The following is a 24,007-nucleotide window of genomic DNA, read 5'->3' as shown; positions in this document are numbered from 1 at the left end:
CAAACTTATGGTGGAATGAAACAGAATAGAAATTGAATCCTAGGGTGGAACTCTGGAGGCCCACCCACTTAGCCATCACAACTGTCTGATTGACATCACAGTTGGGCAATTGTGCGCCGCGCCAACTTTTGTCCTACACACTGATGGCATCACAATTGCTCGTGTGACATCACTAATGATATTGCAATTGCTCGAGTGACATCACTGATGATCATCAGACACCCTCACCTGGGCGACCCAACCGGGGCTGATCATTCCCCGGCTTGTGTCCAAGCGGCGCGCTACACCATGGATCTCCCCTCTTGATCCACAACCACCTTGAAGCTTTCTCCGCAGCTTCAATGCTGTTTTCTCTCCTGCAACCCTGTAATGCCAAGGAGCCTGAGTGCCCGGTGAAGAGACTGCCCTGGAAATCCCCTGCAGCCCACCTCAATAGGCTCACAGCGGGCCCTCCACCCATTCCCTCTGCAGGCCAGGCTTCAACCAGCTCGAGGTATTTTGTTCTCACACTGCACTCGGCCAGGTCTCCCTAAGCGCTCTGCCCAAGTTTGAAGTCGATCAGATGAACGGTTCTCGAGATATGTGAAGGACAGACAGACAGAGATACAGACACTGCTGGCAGGATTTGTTAGTACCGTAAATTCCGGACTATAAGCCGCGGCTTTTCCCCCGTTTTTTGGCCCTGCGGCTTATATAACGGTGCGGCTTATCTATGGATTTTTTCAGAAAAAAAAAAAAAAAAAAAAAAAAATCTCTCTTCTTTAGCACTCTTTCTAACTATAAATCCACTTCTGTTTTAATTTCCTCTCTTGCCCTCTTTTCACCACACCGCGGACACTGTGTGCACTGTAAAAAAAAACAAAGGTGGTGTTGTGTTATGTTGTTTTGTTGAAATGTTAATAAATGGGAGCTTCCTCAAACAGCCATCTCTTTCCCGACAATCCCCTCTGTGCATGAACCCTTACATATGGTAATTAAACATTAAAACACAAAAAAAAAAAAAAAAAAAAAAAACAACATTAAAACACCTGCGGCTTATAGTCCGGTGCGGCTTATATATGTAACAAACAGTGTTGGGGGTAACTCATTACAAAAGTAACATATTACATGTAATATATTACTTTTAGAAGTAACTAAGTAATATAACTTATTACTTATAGGATTTCAGTAATATTATACCAGTTACTTTGTCAAGTAACTCAAGTTACAAATTGAGTTAATTTTTTTTAATCAAAGCACATTAATATACAATCATTTCCTAATCAAACTATCTGTTTTTATGCATATAACCACTACAGATGACAATAACAAAGGAAAAGAATGACATTTAGAATTTTGCATTGTTTAAACTGACTTCAACGCGGTTGAAATTATTTTTCAGGATTGTTCCGGGGCGGAGATGTCATTCTGCTGCTGCTTTTGTTTTGGTGAAAGTAATGGAAAAGTAGTGTAATAAGTAATGAGTTACTCTACACAGACAGTAATATTGTAAAGTAACTTATTACTTTCAAATGAAAGTAACTAGTAATATGTAGTATATTACATTTTGCAAGTAACTTGCACAACACTGGTAACAAACAGGCAATTTTGCTGCTGCGGCTTATACTCCGGTGCGCCTTATAGTCCGGAATTTACGGTACTCGTTCCACCTCTGGTGAACGGTGGTCAAGTTGATATTGTGCAGCCAGAAAATGTTCACTCGTAATTTTAAGGGATGTAGATGCGAGAGAGCTAGAGAGAGAGAGAGACGTAACCTTCCAAGTGGCAGATTTTTAAGAGGTTACATAAACAGCCCAAAATATTCTACAATAACAAACTAATGACAAAACTCCACAATACAACCCTGACAAAGTTTATAAACAGCGTTTTAAATCCTGCTTCATAACCAACCATTTACAGGTACTTACGTAGAAAGCTGTTTATGTGGCAACATGAAGGAATGCGAGGCTGCGGTAAGCTAGTTTCAGCTTCATCAGCCTACTTTCATGAGCTTCAAAACTATATTTAGCATTTGAATTTCACAATAATCTTGGCACAGAATGAAAGCCAAGGCTATTTTACTGGTGGAACCCCAAAACAGCACAGAAATCAATATTTTCTCACAAAATCACGTTTCTACACAAACGGGCCAGTGGGACATCCGACTGATTTTGCCCGAGCAGGTCACATTAGCCCACTGATTTATAATGGAACAGATAGGAGACACAAGGAGTCCAGAGTCCAGTGAGTCCCAGGCGTGATGATGACAGAGCTGGTGGTATTGTAATGAAGGTAACAGTTGGGCAACATCTTAAGAGTGTAAAATAGTCAGAGGTACATGTAGTGGGGAAAGTGACATAGAGAGATAAATGAACCAGATGGCATGGAGGGTGGGGTGTTCTGCCCCACTGTTAGCAAGCATCTGCCCTGCTGAAGTGTCCTTGAGCCAGAAACGGAAGCCTCTACCAGAGTTGATCTGGTTCTCCATAAGCGTGTCCATTCCAGCAAAAAATGGTCAAATTGTAAAAAAGAAAAGAAAAAAAGGTAGTGAGCACAAAATACGAGGAGATGATGGAACTTGCAACAGCAGTGAAATAACCAAGGATGTGATCAGGAACTATAAAACAAGAGAAGAAGAAAAAACCTGAATACAAATAGACTGCATTGCAGGAGTGGTGTGTGTGTGTCCGTGTGTGCACGCACGCATGTGTGCATAAAGGCTCCTATTCACTTTCCAACAGTTTCCATAATCCTCCGGTGTCAGAATCCAGTGAACCTGCCTTCTCTCTGTCTCTCTCTCTCTCTCTCTCTCTGTCATTCTATTACAGCCCTTTTCACCCTGCTCTGACTCCTCTCCCTGCCTCCTTCTCTTCCCTGCTTACTGTCTTCTGACTCACCCACTCTCCCTCTCTGTCAGTATTCTGCTCTGTTTCACCCCTTATACCTGGATGCTTATGTCTTTCTCTCTGGTACTCTAGGAGAGCTGACATGTTCCGTGTGTATTCCCAATTGTATTGTTAAAACACAACTGCAAGAGACAGCTACCTGAATGTCTTATTTGTAAATGCAAAAGAAACGACATGATAGTGTGCTGCTATCTGCCATTGTCTCGCTCTCTCTCTCTTCCGCAGCACCTGGGGAGATTCTTAATGGAGAGCTGTGCACTGGCTAGCCAGTGGGAGGAGGATGTGGAGTACACTTTTCCCAAGGCTGGCTGTCTTTACCAACATGGGGGAGTGGCAGGAGGAGGGGGGGGGGCTCCTTTCTTTCGCACCCATGAAAGCTCTGAGATTTTGAGGACTTGGGCAGAAAGGCAAATTTACTTCGTGTGCATGAAGAAGGTGAGGCACTTTCAGTCCTGCAAGCCATGGAAGCATCGAGGTGCACTGAGTTTTTTTGGTCCCGGCTCTTCCCCAAAAGGCCGCTGGTGGTCCCTGTACAAGCTACTGGTTGACAAACGGTCAGCTGACCTCCAGTGGGGGATTGTATATGGGAAAATAGCTACGAACAGACACATAGCACACCTTGATCCGGATCACAGAGAAGCATGCCTTTTTGTTCATAGCCTGAAGCCCTTGTACACATTTTTGTGGGTTTGATCAGTTGGGGGGTTGGTTTTTATGCTTGGCGGAGGTTTTTAGTTCAAACTTTTTGTGTATGGTCCCAGGTACTCGGCAAGTAAAAAAAGGATGCACACCTTGATTAACTTTTTGTCCGCTACTGCCAAGCTACATGTAGGCATCTGGCTGAGCCATAAGAACCGGGCCCAGGAGGTGGGCTGTGTGAACTCTGTGCCGGTATAATTGACAGGACTGGTAAAGCCTCGGCTCAGGCTGGAGCATGCCTACTACAGGATGGTGGACGAGCTGGAGGCATTCTCTGTACAAATTCCAGTCAGGCTGGGGCCCTATCTTCGTACAGGCGATATCCCCTATTAGCACTTGCGCACCTGTTTGCGCGTGCCTTAAAGCCCCATTCAGTAAGTTTTCCACTGCGCCCTCTGCGTGCATTAGTATCGATAACGATATCGCCGTTCAAAGTCAACAAAACACAGCGCCAGAAGCTCTATGTACATGTTGCGACATCGGGTACTCACCACGTGATGAAATAATAATCCATAGTTCCGTGAAACATCATTTTCGTAGCAAATCCGAATCGAGTTACTTCCTCGTTTTCATGAACACAGCGCTTCCGCTGTACAGCGCATGCGCGCATGCTTTTCTTTTTTTCTTTTTTCTTGCTACGGGACGTGACAGACAAACTGCTTAGTCCCAGTGCTGGCCAATGGAGGGCGGTGTGGGATAAATAAAGACGAGGGTCTCCCTATTAAAAGTCAATCTACCATGTCCTGTGACTAAAAATCAGTTATATTACAGTAAAAAATGTCAAAAATCTTACTGATTGGGGCTTTAACGCAGGCAAGATAACAGTCCGCCTTGCGCATTTGTCCAGGTGGTATGCCGAGTTTTGCACGCCTGCCCGCCCAGCAGCAAAAAAAAGCATCCCCACCTCACGGGAGCATAATTGTAATGATTTATACAGAAACATAACTGTTGAAAAATGATACAATTGTTTGGGTAGACGTGACCTCCCTGTTTTTAAGATGAAACAGCCCCAAAATCTCGTGAGGATGCCATACTGCCCATACTGCCCTGGGGGAGCATACTTTATCACAACAACGGGCACAAGCGCAGATTAGAGGCGTGCCAAATCATTTATGCACAGTGCAAACGGGATTTGGGCGGTGTTAACCACCAGAATTATTCACAGGTGTGGCCTGGCAATGCCTGGGCGTTACATCAATCAGATTCCCGTCTTGCACTCCCTGTAATACAATTTGCGTGATGCATGCTGTACTTCTCCCCATGCATAATTTGGATAGGTGTAAGCCTATTGACTGTATATATTATGCCTATCTCATAACGACACCATCACATCATATACCTGTTAAAAACATCTGAGTTTTGATGCAATTCGGGTTATTTTGTTGACTGGGGTGGGACAATAGAAACGTGTTTGCAGCGGGTAAACGGCGGAGACAAAAGAAAAGATTGGAGGATTTACAGTGGACTCAATTCAAACTCGACTCGTGCCGAGGCTTGTGCTAGATCGGCTGTGATGCCAACGACCCTCCGGGTTATAGCAGGTGAAGGTGAATAGCTTATTGCAAGTAGGCTACAATGTACAAGTTTTCTCAATTAATTTACCATAACCCCTCCTTGTGATATGATAAAAGTTTCTCAGTGAATTATAGTTGATTGCCTCGCCGAATAATCTGCTGGTTATCCAATTTTAGCAGCAGAATTTGATGTCCTGGCGTGGAACGTCCGTGCGTAATGATGTTTCTGCGCTGCGCAGCGCAGCGCGGATATTATGGTGTGCGATCAAGCGCAGCAGTGTTTTTGCGCCTAACACCGGGATTCCACTGAGTGCATTTGCGTTGCGTTGCGGCTGTGCTCCGGTTTTGCTCCATGCTCCGTGCTCCGCCAACACTCACCGGCTGTGTGCAGAGCACGTCACGGCTCCGCTCCGCCAGACAGCTGGAGTGACGAGACCGACAAGTTCTCGCGGTGAAATCGCGCGCATTCGTGCGAGACAATTTGTATGTTGGATAAATACAACAACAAACAGGCAGAAGATCATTGTTCCCAACTGGAGAAGCAGAGGAGGGGTGGACTTGCTTGGTGTTGTCCTTGTAAAAAGGATGTGTCGTGTCATATATTATTTTGTGGTTTTCCACTTCAATTATGAACTTTTCCTCATCCATGTTTGTCCTCTGGCTTGATCTTGAATGCTGTAAGCACCTCTGACCTGTTGACTCCAGGCCTGGCTCCGCCCAACTTGCTGCGGCTTTGCTCCGACATCCGTGAAAAATACAAGCCTTGCGTATCTGCTTCGGAGAGCTCCGGATCGTCGGAGCTGGGACGGAGTAGACACGCAACACAGCGGAGTTGGTGGAAGTTGACACATTGATTAGAGTGGAAACGTATCGGCTCCGAAGCCGTACCGGAGCGCAGACGGACCGAACGCGGATTCAGTGGAATTTGGGCGTAAGAGGTGGTTTTCAAAGCTCTTAGCGCAAAGTAATTGTGCGCTGCTGACGATAGCATAATGCCATCTATCTCCACATTTTAGTGCTGAAACGTCTGCTTTGGCATGTGGCACGCCTATGCTCAGTACAATTATAACAGGCATGCGCTTGTGCCCGCCCCCAATTTGCATTGCGCACAGCGTTAAACGAGCGCAAACGCTAAATTACCGCTTTTGGGAAGATAGGGCCCAGACATAGTTAGGGCAGCCTACAGCCTTTGGGGTCCTATCTGGGTCCTGAGCAACTCTGCTGCCACCACGTGGTAGCAGTAGCATTCTCGTCGAGTTGAGCCATGGTATGCGTCCATGAAACATTATTTCATTTATGTGAAAATTATGAGGTGAAAAATCTTTTGATTATGATCGATAATACAAATATGTGTCGGGTTCTCCACACCCACAAACGGTATAAAGGGAGTGAGAGAGGGAATCTGATTGGTTTTGATTGATCTAATGCCCAGAGTCTGTTATTTTTTAATGTGCACTCAAGGGAATATCAAACAGGTGTTTAGGTCTATTCATTTTAAGAATGGCATTTAACTGTTTCTTTGTATTTACATCAAGTGTATAAAAGTGCAGTAGGAGCAATGGATACTGTTGGACGAGCAATTCATACAACACACACACACACACACACACACACACACACACACACACACGATAGAATAAAAAGTTTTAGTCAGCTATGGCTTAAAGGGATACGGCAACATTTTGGGAGAGTCGCCTATTGGCCATATTCCCGATAGTGAAACTAGAATGTAGAAGCCTTCCTCTTCTCTGTGCGTGCAGGAGAAAGTGTGTTGCCCCTCCTGCTAGTAAGTTTAGCACAATGGCAGTATACGCTACAGCTGCCTACTCACCCAAAATACACATTCCAACAGTGCCAGAAACACTCATGTACATGTACGTTGTGACTCGTGTACTCACCACACGATGAAATAATAATCCAACGTTACGGGAAACGGTCATTTTCGATGTAAATACATACCAGGAAGTCTGATGAGTGCACACAGCGCATGTGCCTCAGGCAAACAGGGAAGTAACTTTGGTTCCGCCACATTAGTTCTGGCTCTGGATTGACTTTGAAAATGACTGGCAGACTGCACCTAATGTATTTGGGCTTGTGTGTGTGTGTGTGTGTGTGTGTGTGTGTGTGTGTGTGTGTGTTTGTGTGTGTATGTGTCTTCTCAATTATCATATCTCCCTTGGCTACAGATGACATGAATCCAGAAATATCCCTGAGACCTCCCTGTCTACTTATCATGTAACTGGAAGGGCGGGATGTCTGTGTGTGTGTGTGTGTGTGTGTGTGTGTGATATATATTAACATGAATTATAGTCTTTCATTAATATTGCCCTGAGCTTCTGTCTGACACGCGCGCACGGACGGACGGACGGACACGGACACGGACACGGACACACACACACACACACACACAGACACACACACACACACACACACACACACACAGGGGGATTTTAGAACTGATGATTGAAAATTAACGCAAGATATTTTTTCATTCTGCAGAAGGTGATAAGTAGGGGAGCTGTCACAGTATCTAATAATGAGAGGGGGCAGAGAGAGAGAGATACCTAACTCTGTGTGTGTGTGTGTGTGTGTGCGTGTGCGTGTGCGTGTGTGTGTGTGTGTGTGAGAGAGAGAGATCTGATATATGCCAAGTTTTTTCCAGCTGAGAAGTCCATCCTTCTCTCCAGCCAGTGATCTCATTAGTACACTGCATTCACCTCATTATACAGAACTCACAGTACACTGCACTCCTACATTATCATTGCCACACTGCTGTCACTTCATTACAGTATAGTCACAACATAGACTGCCCTCCTACATTATCATTGCCACACTGCTGTCACTTCATTACAGTATAGTCACAACATAGACTGCCCTCCTACATTATCTTTGCCCCACTGAAGTCACTTCATTATATATTACTCACAACATAGACTTCCATCGTACATTAACTTTGTGTAACCCTGTGTGAAAAGTGTTTTCTTCATGTTACTGACCACAGTATTGTTATTATCCATGCCATCAGTTGAGATGAGCAGTAGCTTAAAGGGATAGTTCGGTTTGTTTGAAGTGGGGTCCTATCAGCTAGTTGCATACTCTAACTGAAATAGGTACAGTGTTCTGGGCGCTGGGCGCGCTGTTTATCGAGATCCATGCACTCCAAGCAACAGCCTCCACAGCTCTGTCTCTCTAGTACACGGGGCCAAGAACTAAAATGTAATTTAGCCACCTAAAACAACGCCCACCTAAACAAATAGATATCTGTGTACATGCACGCTCTATTTTGACAATTTTCAGCGCTTTACTTTTCCGCCAAACAGCTGTCTCATTCGGGACTGCTTTTTCTCCCAACCGTACCGCCGTTGGAGACGGCTTTAGCTCAGGAGGTAGAGCGGGTCGGCCAATGACGCAAGGGTTGGCGGTTCGATCCCCGCTCCCTCCCAGCTGCTGTCGTTGTGTCCTTGGGCAAGACACTTAACCCCAAATTGCTCCCGATGGTGTGTAGGCACCCTGCGTGGCAGCCTGCCGCCATTGGTGTATGAATGGGTGAATGTAGACTATCTACTCATTGTAAAGCGCTTTGGATAAAAACGCTATATAAATGCAGACCATTTACCATTTACCGTACAACTACCTTATTCCTCCGCTAGAGCCGCTGCGCTGGATTACTCCGCAGATCAGCTGTTATTTTGGGTTATTTCTCCCAGCTTGTTAGTGAAGACACAACAAATAGAATACACGAACAAAAATATGAGTGATTTTGATAGCGAGGACGATATGCCATTCACCTTGGTGACAAGAGGATACAATTATGAACCAGAGAGAGTAATATACAGAAGAGGAACTTTTGCAGAGAGTGAACAGGCAGAAAGAGAGCTACGAGGAACTGCCATAATATGCTGCCTGCAGACCTTTTTCACCATTCCCAGGATAAATTGGGGAAAATGTCCCAGACCAGAGAGGCCAGGTGACTTGTTGTCTCTAAAGTTAGTCAGTGTTTTGTCTCTCTTCTAAGCCTTCCTGTTTTGTAAACCGCGGCTCTGTGCTCTGTGCAGGCTTTTAGCGGAGGAATACGGTAGTTGTACGGTTGGGAGAAAAAGCAGTCGCAAATGCGACGGCTGTTTGGCGGAAAAGTAAAGCGCTGAATATTGTCAAAATAGAGCGTGCATGTACACAGATATCGATTTGTTTAGGTGGGTGTTGTTTTAGGTGGCTAAATTACGTTTTAGTTCTTGGCCCCCTGTACTAGATAGACAGAGCTGTGGGGGCTGTTGCTTGGAGTGCTGGGTCTCGATAAACGGTGCGCCCAGCGCCCAGAACACTGTACCTATTTTAGTTTCAATCATGAGAGGCCAGTTGGTAGGATTAGACAAACTTTATTTAGCAATCGGCATGCATGGCAAATACTTTGGCGCTTGACTCCATTGGCCAGTGGCGCTGCTCTTGAGGCAAGAGGAGGGCACCTGCATAGGCTAGGAGATCCCCCCCCCCGTGGGGGATCAGGAGTCAAGACTCGTTGGTGGCGGACTGGGGAGGTGGGTGGGGCAAAACAACGCTTCGGAGGACGGCTTCGAGGGAGATGGACTGCCGTGAAGCTACTGCTGCTATGATCGGCCAGAGAGAGAGAGGTGACGTAGAACCCTTGCTATATATATGAGGATTAACTGACGTCATATTTGACGTCATAGCAGACGTCATACTAGGACTTTGACTGACCACGTTATGCTAGGACTTGACTGTCGTCAGGGGATGATCGGATTATGCATGAGTGGCCTTCAGCTTGAAATATGGTCTGGAGACCTCACTTCAATCATGAGAGGCCAGTTGGTAGGATTAGACAAACTTTATTTAGCAATCGGCATGCATGGCAAATACTTTGGCGCTTGACTCCATTGGCCAGTGGCGCTGCTCTTGAGGCAAGAGGAGGGCACCTGCATAGGCTAGGAGATCCCCCAAAAGGAGGATCTGATTACCGGAGGTTAATTGAGATCTGCAGGCGCCAGTAGTTGATTGTACTTTTCCCTTCGACCTTTTTAGCGACTTACAGCTATTTGCGGCTGCCGCTCCCAACTCGGTCGGGCACCTCGCGATAGCGCTTCCCAGCTTGGCCTACCTGGCCGCCTTGGCGCTTCGCGATTGTACTTTTCCGGCCTTCGACCTTTTTAGCGACTTACAGCTATTTGCGGCTGGCGCTCCCAACTCGGTCGGGCCTTCGTTCTTGGTACATGCTTTTCCTGCCTTCGACCTTTTTTAGCGACTTACAGCTATTTGCGGCTGGCGCTCCCAACTCGGTCGGGCACCTCGCGACAGCGCTTCCCAGCTTGGCCTACCTGGCCGCCTTGGCGCTTCGCGATTGTACTTTTCCGGCCTTCGACCTTTTTAGCGACTTACAGCTATTTGCGGCTGGCGCTCCCAACTCGGTCGGGCCTTGGTACGTGCTTTTCCTGCCTTCGACCTTTTTAGCGACTTACAGCTATTTGCGGCTGGCGCTCCCAACTCGGTCGGGCACCTCGCGATAGCGCTTCCCAGCTTGGCCTACCTGGCCGCCTTGGCGCTTCGCGATTGTACTTTTCCGGCCTTCGACCTTTTTGGCGACTTACAGCTATTTGCGGCTGGCGCTCCCAACTCGGTCGGGCCTTCGATCTTGGTACATTAAAGTTTAGCTTGGCGCTTCCCGGCTTGGCCTACTTGGCTGCCTTGGCGCAACTACCCTGACTTTCTCCGACTCTCTCTTTCTCTATCCCCCCCCAAAAATGAACCGGGGAATTTACTGCGCCTTACTGGGCGCCATGCTTTCGGGGGGCCACCACCAACGAGACATTTTTTTTTTTTCGGCACGGAAGTCCGGGAACTGTTTGTTGCCATGCTCACCGATTTAAGGGAGGAGGGTTCTTTGGGCCGCCAGTATGGCCGCCTGCTCCGGGCGGATGTAGCTGGAGAATGCCGATGAAGACCAGCGGCCCATTTGCTGGAGGGAAGCGGAGGACGCTCCTTGCTCGGCGGCCGAGGTGGCCGCTCCGATCCTGAAGGAGTGGCTGGAGTAGTTCTTTGTCGGGAGGTTGCATTGCTGGAGCGTCTGCTTGAGGTGCAGGATGAACCAGGATCTTGTCATGTGGTGACAAGGTGCGGTGAGGAACAGATGTAGCTGGAGAAAGCCGATGAGGACCAGCGGCCCATTTGCTGGAGGGAGGCGGAGGACACTCCTTGCTCGGCGGCCGAGGTGGCCGCTCCGATCCTGAAGGAGTGGCTGGAGTAGTTCTTCGTCGGGAGGTTGCATTGCTGGAGCGTCTGCTTGAGGTGCAGGGTGAACCAGGATCTTGTCATGTGGTGACAGGGTGCGATGAGGAACAGGGGAGCCGAGGGGCCGGTCCGAGGCCTGAGCTTGACGTAGTGAGCCATGGACGAGAAGGGGCAGAAGGGGGGCTAGTGCCTTCCTGTATGCTATTGTGTGCTGGGGCAGCAGGCTGAGGGCAGCGGATGCCAACGACTCAACAACTGATCCGTAAGGCCAGGGACATTGTGGGGCTGGATCTGGGCTCTCTGACTGCGGTGTCAGAGAAGAGAACGTTGTCCAGGCTACGCTCCATCATGAACGATGACTCGCACCCACTCCACGGCGTGCTAGTCGAACACAGGAGTACGTTCAGTGAGAGACTGATTCCACCTAGATGCAGTACGGAGAGGCACAGGAAATCATTCCTGCCTGTGGCCATTGGTCTATTTAATGCCTCTCTTAAAAGAGCACCTCGGAGACGCTCAGTCTCCCTGAGACTGAGCCAGCCGATAGGTTAACTGTGCCTGGCTGAGTCACGTGTAGCGTATAGGGCAAGCCGACTTAATATAGTCCAGGGTGCAATAATGATAATTGACACGGAATGTATACTTACCTGACGTATTTTGTATTTTGCTACTTAGACATTCCGCTTATTTTTGCTTCTAGCGCATTTACTAGTTATTCTATGCTATGTTGTTTTTTGTTTTTTTTGCTTATTACTTAATATTGCATTTGCGTTGCATTTACTACTGTTTATTTTATTTTAAGCTATGTGTGTTCTGTGAGCGAGCTACTGTAACCTGTCCCAAATTCCCCTCGGGGATCATTAAAGTCATTCTGATTCTGCTTCTGAAGAAATGCCAGAGGCATTTTACTTTGAAATTCGTTGAGAACAGGAAGTGGTGTATTAAGACCGGGTAGCTTAACACGGAAAGACGTCAGCATTCCCTGGGCCGTCTGGCTTCGGTCCGAAGGTTATGCAGTAACACTCATTCTAGCTGATGCTCAGACGAGCTCCATGGGCCAGGGGTGTTAGAATGGCCCCTTGCGTGGTTATTATTATTATTGTTGTTATTATTATTATTATTATTATTATTATTATTATTGTGACTCCCGCTGGCCATTTGCCAGAAAGCGATTTCCGCTTAGGCGTCGGAAATAGGCAGGCTGAGAATTAAAGTCATTCTGATTCTGCTTCTGAAGAAATGCCGGAGGCATTTTACTTTGAAATTCGTTAAGAACAGGAAGTGGTGTATTAAGACCGGGTAGCTTAACACGGAAAGACGTCAGCATTCCCTGGGCCGTCTGGCTTCGGTCCGAAAGTTATGCAGTAACGCTCATTCTAGCTGATGCTCAGACAAGCTCCGTGGGCCAGGGGTGTTAGAATGGCCCCTTGCGTGGTTATTATTATTATTGTTGTTATTATTATTATTATTATTATTATTATTATTATTATTGTGACTCCCGCTGGCCATTTGCCAGAAAGCGATTTCCGCTTAGGCGTCGGAAATAGGCAGGCTGAGATGCCCACTGGATAGAACAGTCAGATCACAGGCCAAATACCTTGTCAGTCAGCTTCGCTTTATATAGTCAACACACGAGGAGCAATGTAAGACAGTATTTCTGTTTGGTGGGGCGGGCCGTTGCGGGCAGACGGAGTATTAAAGAGATGAGAATACGTCTGATTTTACTGGACTGGTAGATTGCCCGTTTAAATGCTGAAGTACTGATACTTTCCTCATGGGTCCTTTCGCATCCACGGGTGACTGGTCCTCCGGGGTATGCTCGGTGTGCTGTGGTCGTCAACCCCGTCCTTGGTAGAGCAGGTAGCTCTTGAGAGAGGCGGGTAGGGGCAGTCCGTGGATTCCGCTCAGGCGGTCCCTTCCTAGAGCCGCCCGCACAGAGCGCCTGCACAGGTCCATCAGAGGGAGGGGATCCGGATCGAGTCCGTTTATGTACCGGATTCGTATTTCGCAGTGTCCCCACACGGCGCTCACTGCGGGGTACACCTTCCTGCCCTTAAGTCCTCCGAACGCCACCCCTAGGTCATGTCCGTCCACTATGAAACCTAACGTCCCCTCGTCCATGTCCAAGACGACTAACAGCGAGTCTGGTATTATGAAGGTGTCGTCGGGCTCCAGGAAGGGGGGGTGATAGTGGAGTTGTTGTTTTTTAAGATTGTTGTTCAAATAAACCCCCTCAGATCGGCTAAAGTTAAGAAATTATCATTGTCATCATCGCAGAAGCTTCCTAATTTAATTTATCAGTCACCATCAGTCACATGGGGTCACTGGGGACCCAGAGGTAGAAAATAAACAAACTCAGCTGCGTGTAACAGCAAAGATAATTGAGAATGAGAAGGCAAGAGTATATAGTGCCTTTTTGAAAACAGCGCTGCGGCCATTTTGGCCTGAAATACGGCTCCTTGCTGGGGCAGAAGCTTAGTCTCCAAAATGGCGGATTGGCTGTGTGCTGTCGCATCTTTACAATAAAAGGTCTCTGGTTACCGTAAACCTCCGTTTCACAAACACAACAACAAGGAGAGAGACAACTACTTTTCACACTCTGTTTTGGATTAAGAGGATGTCCTGAAGTGTGACGGTGGATTAAAGACTTGATGACAAAACGTCATGTGATCTGGTGGATTATAGTCTTCGTGACAGAAAGAACAGGACACCCGATGGATTAACGTTACATGGATGCGAGTTTTACTGCCGAGTGCGACTTTCTGCTTAACTGCATGTAACGTTAAACTATTATCGTCCATGCATTCCTGGGACTGCTTATTCTTTTCGTGAATGGATTATTTTACGTCGCTGGATTTGGAAGGGAAAGCAAATTGCACTACATTTCAGCTGTTGTCGCCAGAATGAACCGTTCGCCCCATGGACCTTTCGGTCTGCCCAGAGTGCCCGAGATGCTACGGCACTCCAGCTTCAGCGCTTCTCCAAGCCGGTTCCCGTCAATCACCGTGAATCTGCCCGGCGGCCTGGAGGTCAGTGCGAGCAGGAAGTACGTGGCGTCTCGCGGCGGCCCCGCGGCCTGCATTTCCCCAGCGGCTCCCGGCTCTCGGGGCAGCTGCCTCTACTGGTCTTCGCCCGCGGCCTCTCGCACGTCCGCGCCGAGCGGCCTCTCCCTCCGGCACGCTCGCACGCGTTCTTGGGCGTCCACGGCGCGGCGCTTCGTCTTCTGTTCTCCTACCACGGGCCGTCGCAGTGGCGCGCCCCGTGCCACGGAAACGCGCGCTGGGCCTTCTCGTCGGGGCTATGCTGGCAGCTAGTGGTCCGGTCGCTTCGCCAACACGTTGAGAGATCTGCGGGGAATATCCACGGTAGAGAAGGCTTGTGGGTGCTGATTCGGTCTGCAGATCTGGTGCAAAACAACGCTTCGGAGGACGGCTTCGAGGGAGATGGACTGCCGTGAAGCTACTGCTGCTATGATCGGCCAGAGAGAGAGAGGTGACGTAGAACCCTTGCTATATATATGAGGATTAACTGACGTCATATTTGACGTCATAGCAGACTTTGACTGACCACGTTATGCTAGGACTTGACTGTCGTCAGGGGATGATCGGATTATGCATGAGTGGCCTTCAGCTTGAAATATGGTCTGGAGACCTCACTAGTGTATGCAACTAGCTGATAGGACCCTACTTCAAACAAACCGAACTATCCCTTTAAGGCCATGTCCACACTGATCGATCAGAAAATGGACAGAATTATAAAACGGATAGATGCATGTCTGTTGCATGTACCAGTAATGGCAGGTACAGACTACAAGATCCTCATCAGTCATCAGTCTCTGTTCTTTTCACACTATACAACTGTCTGTCTTGTAGCTTTGAGTCGTTTTGGTTTTCACACTGTGTGTGTCACTGATGACATCATCAGTGATGTCACAATAATCTCACAATGCCTCTGTATGACATCACTGATGACATCATCACTGATGACATCGGTAACTAGGGCAATCACCTAATTAAAAAATCTGGCTCTTTACACCCCCTGAAAGTTTCAGCCCGATCGCAAGTAAAACGGCAGAGCTGTGGCCGACGCAAAAAATTGAGACAGACAGAGAACGGCAGACAGAGAACAGAGATTGCCCACATTGCCAAATTTATATAAGATAGATAACTGTTAAATATCTGCTTTATGAATAAGGCCAATGGAACTTACATTTTCTCTATCACATCCCAAATTTATACTTTGGATCAAAACAACATGAATCATTGAGTTAAAATTCATTAAAGAGGGTTTAAACAAGCTCTGGCTGCAAGCAAAAGCCTCCTTTGGGGCAGGCTGTAATGGCTGACAGACCAAAACTCTTCTCTTTATGAAGATCATATATTTTTCATCGCAGCAACACTTCAAACTCATCAGAGAGTAGCACAGTGCTGGTTCTGGCTTCCCCAAGCAAGCCGCATCAAAAACCTTTGCATACACACACAATTAATGAGGTGCTTCAAGACACATGCACAAACAAATTAAGATGGCAGGGAGCGAACACAAGACACACACACACACACACACACACACACACACACACACACACACACACACACACGGCAGTCACCTATCAAGGGTTGGAGACAAAGTGTGATTTGGAGCGAATATGAGTATTATGTAGTAGGGATGTCACGATACCAAAATTATGAGTTCGATACCGATACCTGCCTAAGTATCTCGATACCGATACTGAAACAATACCATGGCAAAAACTTAAAACATCAGGAAAAATTGTGGAATGTAATAATAATCATAACATATTACATTTTTCAGTTTGATATCATTGTCATTTTTAAATCTAACTGACTAAATTTTAAATTTGACTAAATAGAAAAGGAGAAATGTGCTCAGTAGAGTGCAGAACTCTGCCCAGGTGTATTGATTCATTTCATTTTGTGTTCGGTCTACTTTAGTGCACATCAACTGTAGTGTGCTCAGTGCTGTATGTGGGCTAATCATCCTGGGCTTGAGCTTCATCAACATTAAAGGAGAATTTCGGTTTTTTACACCACGGTCCTCATTTCCAGCTTAAAATATGATGTTTTCTACCCACAAATACTTTTGGGTTCATTCGGATCGCCACAGAAGATTTGTCGCACCGAGTACACTCCTCAAACACTCAAAACAGGCTAGAACGAGAGCCTGCGGGGCATTCTGCTTACCCTGCGTAAATGACACTTTTTCGGTCACATCGCGGTTCGTTATGGTTGTAAATATAATTATGAGAACATGAAATAGATCTCTAACTAACCGTCCTCTGCTCCCGAGTGCCGACAGCCCACTCCGTTTGCTGTCCGGGTGCCCCGGATGTGCTTGGGAAGATGCAGTGAGAAGCGCTTCTGTTTGTTTACAGTAGCTAGAAGAAGAGAAACCACAGAAGAAGTACATAAGCACTGCAAGCCCATCCGGGGCAGATCAGAGTTGAGTCGCTCGGTGATGTTGTTAGCTTAGCTTCTAGCTTGGCATTATTATAGATATCTGATGTCAAGATTATGGACGTTTCAATTCCATTACCGCTCGTGTGGAATCATGCCACATATCGACAACAACAGCAGCGGGAGATGTTATGTGATGGACACCCGGACAGCAAACGGAGTGGGCTGTCGGCACTCGGGAGCAGAGGACGGTTAGTTAGAGATCTATTTTATGTTCTCATAATTATATTTACAACCATAACGAACCACGATGTGACCGAAAAAGTGTCATTTACGCAGGGTAAGCAGCATGCCCCGCAGGCTCTCGTTCTAGCCTGTTTTGAGTGTTTGAGGAGTGTACTCGGTGCGACAAATCTTCTGTGGCGATCCGAATGAACCAAAAAGTATTTGTGGTTAGAAAACATCATATTTTAAGCTGGAAATGAGGACCGTGGTGTAAAAAACCGAAATTCTCCTTTAAGTGCCAGATTTAGAGTTAATGTCATTGATGTTTATTATTTGCATGCACAATAAATAGGCTATTGAAATATAGGCTATGTGGCAGTGGTTTATTGTGTGGTCTAACACATGTAGGTGTGTTTTTGACAATGAATTACTGTAACATTAACGGTTGGATAATTGTAAATATTAGTATGGGGGACATCAGATTGCTGCATGCCATGTAAGGGCTTTAATGACACTCTATGGCCTTGATTTAATTATTTAGTACATATTTGAGTCAGGTCCATGGTGGTATTGGGGCTTTTGCATTGAGTTTATGATCTCTTTGATAGTTACGTTATATCTACCGTCGTGACTGTTCATTCTGTCTGTGCTTGTAACCTACTAGGCAGCGCATACCCATTGCCTTAATTGCCTCGTCAAAACTCTGATGGTGAAACAAGTTCGCTTGTCACACAATAAATCACACTCGTTTGACTTAAGAGGGCATGTATGTATCCTTCACATTCGCTAACCAGTCTTTGAACTGAAACAAGTCAGGATGCCTGTCTGAGAGAAATAGCCTGGCTGGTTCGATGTTGAATCCGTTCACCTGCGTCGCGTTGAAGCACTTTTTACAGACTGGCTTTGATGTGTGTGTCCACGGGCTTGCCTTCGCTGTCGGCAACGTAAGGAAAATACTTCCATATTTCGCTTCGTGCATCTGCTTTCTCTACAAGACTGCTTGTACACTCCGTGGATCAGGGTTGCTGAGGAGTGAAATTTGAGCTGTGTGACCAGAGAGAGAGAGGGGAGAGGTGAACTCTGCAGGCTGAGGCTCACACACAGACAGTCAGAGAGCAGCTGCGGAGCTGCGGTCTCCTCCGCTACATTCACCACGGTCGCACACTGACGCAACCATGACATTTCTTTAAGTATCGTACTAAATTAACGTGGGATAGTACCGTTTTTAATAGAAGGATATCGCAGTTCTATTCTGGTACCGGTATACCGTGCATCCCTATTATGTAGAAAGGTCTCATTAGCTACTTTCACACATGAACTCCGGATCAGGTGAGGGTTGCTCCCCACTGAGCCTGCCCCGGATGATACGTGAAGTGTACCCTTTCAGACATGAGGCATGTTGCTTTCACACATGAGTAGCACCTCCGCAGAGTTTGTAAAGTAGAGCGGTGGAGGGGGCGGGAGTGGGGGAATTTGGCCATGACCACACAATGGGGAGTTGTGAAAACTAAAAATACATAATGGGCGATAACTGCCTAACGTTCACGGCATATACTCGTTTGCGCATAACGTCAGTAATTAATTAAATTAATTAAGATTTCCTCGAGTCGCAAGCACTACACAGAAAACAGGTCTTTGCTATGTTCAGTCCTAAAATGCATCAAACCTACTAGAATTATACAGAATACAGGAAGCTAGACGTTTTTACCTTCAAAATAAAATAAATGTTGTATTACTTAGTAACAAAAAATCAGAATGGTCGACTCACTACGGGTTAAAATTGACTTTTCGAAGGGAGCAGATATTCTTCCAGTTTATCTCTGTTCTGTGTCTATCGAAACACACACACAAAAACATTACACGTGCATTTACTTTATTTAATTGCCATTATTGCGAAGGTTATACCCGGAAGTTTTGGTTTTATACTGCCTGACTTGACGCTACTTGGAATTTGCGGTTCTGCCCTTGAATCTTCACAAACGCTGTGTAAACGTTAAATCAAGGACATGAATGCAACCAGATCCAGATACCCTACCTAGCGATGTCCAATACTGGGAAGCGGGACGACCCTCGCGTCCAAAAATGCTCATTAAATGTGTGTGCTGTGCGAAGCTATGCAGAAAGGAAATCGGATCAGAGCCATGAGCCTTTCAATCCAGCAACATGTTGGCTGTCGCACACGGAACAGGTTTGAGGCGCTTCGCGCTTCATTGGAAAAACTTCCAATGAAGCGCGGCATGATGTTTTTTTGCTCGCTCATTCACATCGACTATTTCTATAATAATAATCTGTCACGCTGGCTTTCTGTCTCTGTCCTCATGCACTCTGAGTGCAGCTCAGTGAGTGCAGCACTGGCTACTTCACGGAGCTCTGAAGGGGGGGGGGACAATCCGCCCCTGTGTGTACCCTGAGCCCAAGACTTACCTCCGGCTAGGAGGAGGCTCGCGGGAGCGCGCATGAGCCACCAAAATTTGTTCACACATACACCGCCATACGGATGCCCTCTAGATAACTCCTGAATTCCAGACATGTGTGAAAGTGGCTATTGAATGCCGTAACAGTAAAAGCATGGTTTTGTTTGCTGACAAAAGGGCATAACTGCACTTATGCCCTTTCGACACCAAGAAAAGCCCCACTTTTGACAATGCATTGTGGGTAGAGGTTTCTAACCACGCTTACTGTAGGTCAACTCAAAATATGCTGACGTAAGTACAGTATGCTAGCATGGCAGCATGATCACATCATTTTTACTATCCTATATTCTAGGTCAATATGAGATGAATGTAAACGTGTTAATATTCCCATGAAATACTTATGCCTATAGATTCAAAATGTTATTTTATAATGTTAGGAGTGTCAACTAAGCAAGATGAGTTCTGATAGTAAGACTGCTGGTAGCCAACGGTCTCCCTCAGTGTTATGAGGAGGTTTTACAGGCCTTTGAATGTGTCCCTGGAATCATCAATAAGTGATGTGTCCTGGGCAGCCGACAAGCTCGGGGGTTGAAGGATGATGCTTATGCGGAAGTGATCAAATCTGTAGTTCCTTGAATGGCCACTTGAGGCTGGCTCCAAAAGGAAGTTCACCCACATGTTAAAATGCCCGACTTTACAACAGGATTAAACAGGTTTACAGCCTGGTTCAAAAAAATTGTTTTATCTATATAGCTAATCTCACCAACAACTGAACAGGGGTGATTTAAAAAAAATATAAACTCACCAATTTAGAGTAAAATAGATAATAGAAAAGACTATGTTTTGGGCGTGATTGACAGGCCGCCTGTCCAGTGATTGCACAGCTTGCCGATCACGGACCAATAGTAGGCGGTGTGGTTTGTTTTATATTTCAGTGTTGATACAAATAGAGTTGCTAGATTTATATTACAATTAAAGTGTTTTCCAATTGTTTACTTACATGTCACCTGACCATATTCTGCATGGCTGTATTGGGACAACGTTTGTGCCAAAAAGGCATATTTCACTCTTTTGCCATTTAAAAAAGTTAACAAATATAATTAAACTTAAACTGTAGCAGTATTGTTTTTATTGTAATGCACAATCTGATGACAGAAAAAAAGTTTAAATATTGTGCTTAGTATGTGGAAACGGCAGCTGATCCAAGTTTGACCAAAATCTGTTTTGGCTCTCCTGTAAAATCTACTATAACACACTTACGCCGCTTTGGCTCCAAGCCCTTGAGATACTTTGCAAAAACTAAAACTAAAATTTCTTGCTGATGTATTGACAATTTTTATTTCATATTCTGGTCTTTCCTCCCGACCCCAGAAGGAAATCATTACTTCTAATTATGCGTGTGATTAATTATGAGTCTTAATATTGCTGGCTTATCTGCATAACACTCTCATGTATAAATCCCCCCTCATTACCATTCAGAAGGCCACCTCACAGGTGTGCTGAGTAAATATACACAACACATTGTAGCTGATAAAAAAAGTTAATAAACAGGTCCCGAAAACACTCGCTCGCACCGTCACACACACAGATACACATATGTAGAGACAAGCACATACACATAGGCGTGTTTGCTCATGTGTACAGGCCTCCGCAAACACACACACACACACACACACACACGCACACACACAAAAATGCGCGCGTGCACACACACACACACACACACACACACTCTCTCTCTCTCTCTCTCTCTCTCTCTCTCTGAGATGAGGGTGGACCCACCAAGACGCGTGTTTGCTCGTGTGAACACACACACACACACACACACACACACACACACTCTCTCTCTCTCTCTCTCTCTCTCTCACTCTCTCTAAGATGAGGGTGGACTCCCACATAGAAGCAGACACGTTATGTAACCCCGCTGACAGGCCTTGGCCCAGGTCGGTGCAACCTCATGAAGAATAAGCAGCTGGACATAAGGCCTTGATGGGGTGAAACCACGGGAGATCTCAGAGGGGTGTCTGTTTGGCTTTTCAGACAATGCAGAAGAACATGAAGAGCAAACTGTGGTCTCCACACATGCGTGTATATAATATGTGAGACCCGTTTCGGCTGTTTTAGTCTCATTTATTTGGACCGAAGCGCAGCATGCATCTGAAATATAGTTCCCATTATGCGTGTTGCAGATGAAGTGGAGGGGAAAGTTGCTGCTGAGTGCTGATTTGAAGTTGAGCTTGCAAGTTCCGGGGTTAATGGTTGCGATTTACAATTTCCCATTTGGCAGACGCTTTTATCCAAAGCGACGTACATATGAGATTTTTATACAATGTGTGCTAGATGCATTCATTGTGGTACATTAATGCACATATATACTGAATGGATGGTTTGTGTGTGATGTGCATGGCTGAGCTCTGCTCCACTCACTCAGGTTCCATTTGAGTCCGGTGGTGAGTGTCTGACAAGGCCCGCCTACTGGGACCAGGCTGCACCACTCCCCCTCCAGGCCCGTGTTCACCCCCAGTGTATGGCTGCCCTGCAGATGCAAAGACACAGTGTGAGTGCAAAGTGCAAAAGTGTGTGTGTGTGTGTGTGTGTGTGTGTGTGTGTGCGTGTGTGAAAGCCAGAGGCAAGCACAGACAAAGAGACAGATAACGAGAAAGATTAAAAGAGAAAGCAAATCAAAGAAGGAGATTAACTTGGAGCAAGAGTTATTAAACTTTTTTAGCCTTGGCCCCAAATGAGAATCGTAGCTTCTCCACCCATTAAAATCAATTATTACTCTTGTCAAGTTGGGACCCGCAAGCAATAGCTGCGACCCATTTAGTGCAAGTTAGTAGTGCAGTTTCCCACAATTTTCTTAACTAAATTAGGTGACGAGTTATAATTTTACGAGGTGATGTTGATTTTTAGCTGTAGGGTCAGCAGCTCGATAAGTCACTCTGTTGATTGGTATACGCCTCCAGGCCCAGCTAGGTCCCTAATGGCCCTTCCTGGATCACATTTCGTTGTGATAAAATGTTGTGCGCTAGCAAACTGGTTCTCGTCCTCGTTTGCTGCTGTTTTTGCTTAAAGGAGAATTTCGGTTTTTTTGAACCTGGACCCATCTCCTGGCATTAACACATTGGGTGCCAGCCATGTTTTCATTCCTGTAGGTAAGTTGTGCCAGGGGTGTTTTTGACGATTCTGGCTCATTTTAGAACAGCCGAGGATTATTTTCTGTTAAGAATTCATGAACATCAATCATCTAAAAATAACTAATAGAATGTGTGCTTTCTCTGTCTAAAAGAGTTAGTTTGCAGAGTTAGTAGTTATGTAGATATTAGCCGTTGAGTACAGCATGGTTTCAGCGTCTGGAAATTTATTCAGAGATAAATGGCTTTTTGTGAAACAGTCACTTTAACCATTCATTTTTGGCATCAGTAAGACCGTCAGACATTCTAAACAATAGTTTTGAACAGTAATTTCCTCCATAACAACAGGAAACACCCCTCTCATTCAAACTCCTCCCTCCGTGTGTCTTCTCCTCCTTCCTCCTGGCTTCAGCGGGCGTGTCAGAAGCGCGTTGTGCTGCCTGCCTGTCTGTCTGCGTGCCTGCCTGCCTGCTTGCCTGTCGGGCAAGACGAGTCTGAAATGGATATGGATTACTGTAAAATCGCGTCGCCATTTCCTTGAATGGCTTGCTTCCGCGGTGTGTGTGTGTGTGTGTGTGTGTGTGTGTGTGTGTGTGTGTGTGTGTGTGTGTGTGTGTGTGTGTGTGTGTGTGTTCGCGCGTTGCTGCGCGGCTCTGGGGGGAAGGGATCTCTGTCCGTTCTGTGTGTGTGTGTCCGGGCGAGGCGGCTGCTTTTGTGGCTTTTGGGTCCCGTGGCTGTGACTTCTCTCGGTCTCTGTCGCCACTTAGTGGTCGGTAAAATAGATTACACACATGCTCTTGCTGCAAATACTTATCTCGAAGATGTAAAAGGGGTTGATTGATGTCCCACTGTCAAAAAAAAAAAATCTTTATGTAAGACGAGTTAGTCCGTCCTTGGCACTTAAGCGCTGGATTATGTAAGACGAATTAGTCCGTCTCTGGCACTTAATGTGTTAATTATGATTTGGCCACGCACCAGGCGATCTCCGCGGTGTTTCTGGCCGTCCTAGCGTTGTTTTGACATCAATAGCGTCCAAGTCAGTTGTAAAATGGAGCTGACTTGGGGCCAAGTGTGAGCCTGTCTTTCCTGCATCTAAATAGCTATTTTTATTCCCGTTTTCGCCAAATATCGTCATAATCTGATCCCTCAAGAACCACCACAGTGATATTTCGTTAAAGGCTGTTTCCTGGAGTTGCACAGGGATCAAATTACCTCAAACGTGATCTCGGTCACCAAGTCTCGTGAAGTCCCGCGATACTTTCCTGCCGACTGGCCAAGTACAGGAGGACGCTTTGCGGTGGTGGTTTTAGCGCAACCTATGTGGGGTTTGGCGTAACCTATGTGGGATTCGAAATAACGAAGGTTATGCCAAACCCCACATAGGTTGCGCTAAAACCACCACCGCAAAGCGTCCTCCTGTACTTGGCCAGTCGGCAGGAAAGTATCGCGGGACTTCACGAGACTTGGTGACCGAGATCACGT

At 46.3% G+C, this 24,007-nt stretch overlaps 1 protein-coding gene across 1 annotated transcript in view; it reads right to left on the bottom strand.

Annotated features, from left to right (window-relative positions):
• tpk1 (thiamin pyrophosphokinase 1) overlaps positions 1-24,007 on the bottom strand; it is a 211,292-nt gene that overhangs the window by 38,952 nt on the left and 148,333 nt on the right. The window contains exon 7 of the mRNA XM_083632286.1: positions 21,819-21,927. Within this exon, the coding sequence (XP_083488412.1) occupies positions 21,819-21,927 (109 nt within the window). The remainder of the gene's footprint in view (positions 1-21,818; positions 21,928-24,007) is intronic.

Source organism: Poromitra crassiceps (assembly GCF_964638095.1).
Source record: "Poromitra crassiceps genome assembly, chromosome: 2".
NCBI classification, from domain to species: Eukaryota; Metazoa; Chordata; class Actinopteri; order Beryciformes; family Melamphaidae; genus Poromitra; species Poromitra crassiceps.
Note: the sequence above shows the minus strand (reverse complement) of the source record. Positions and strands in the feature narration are given on the sequence as shown.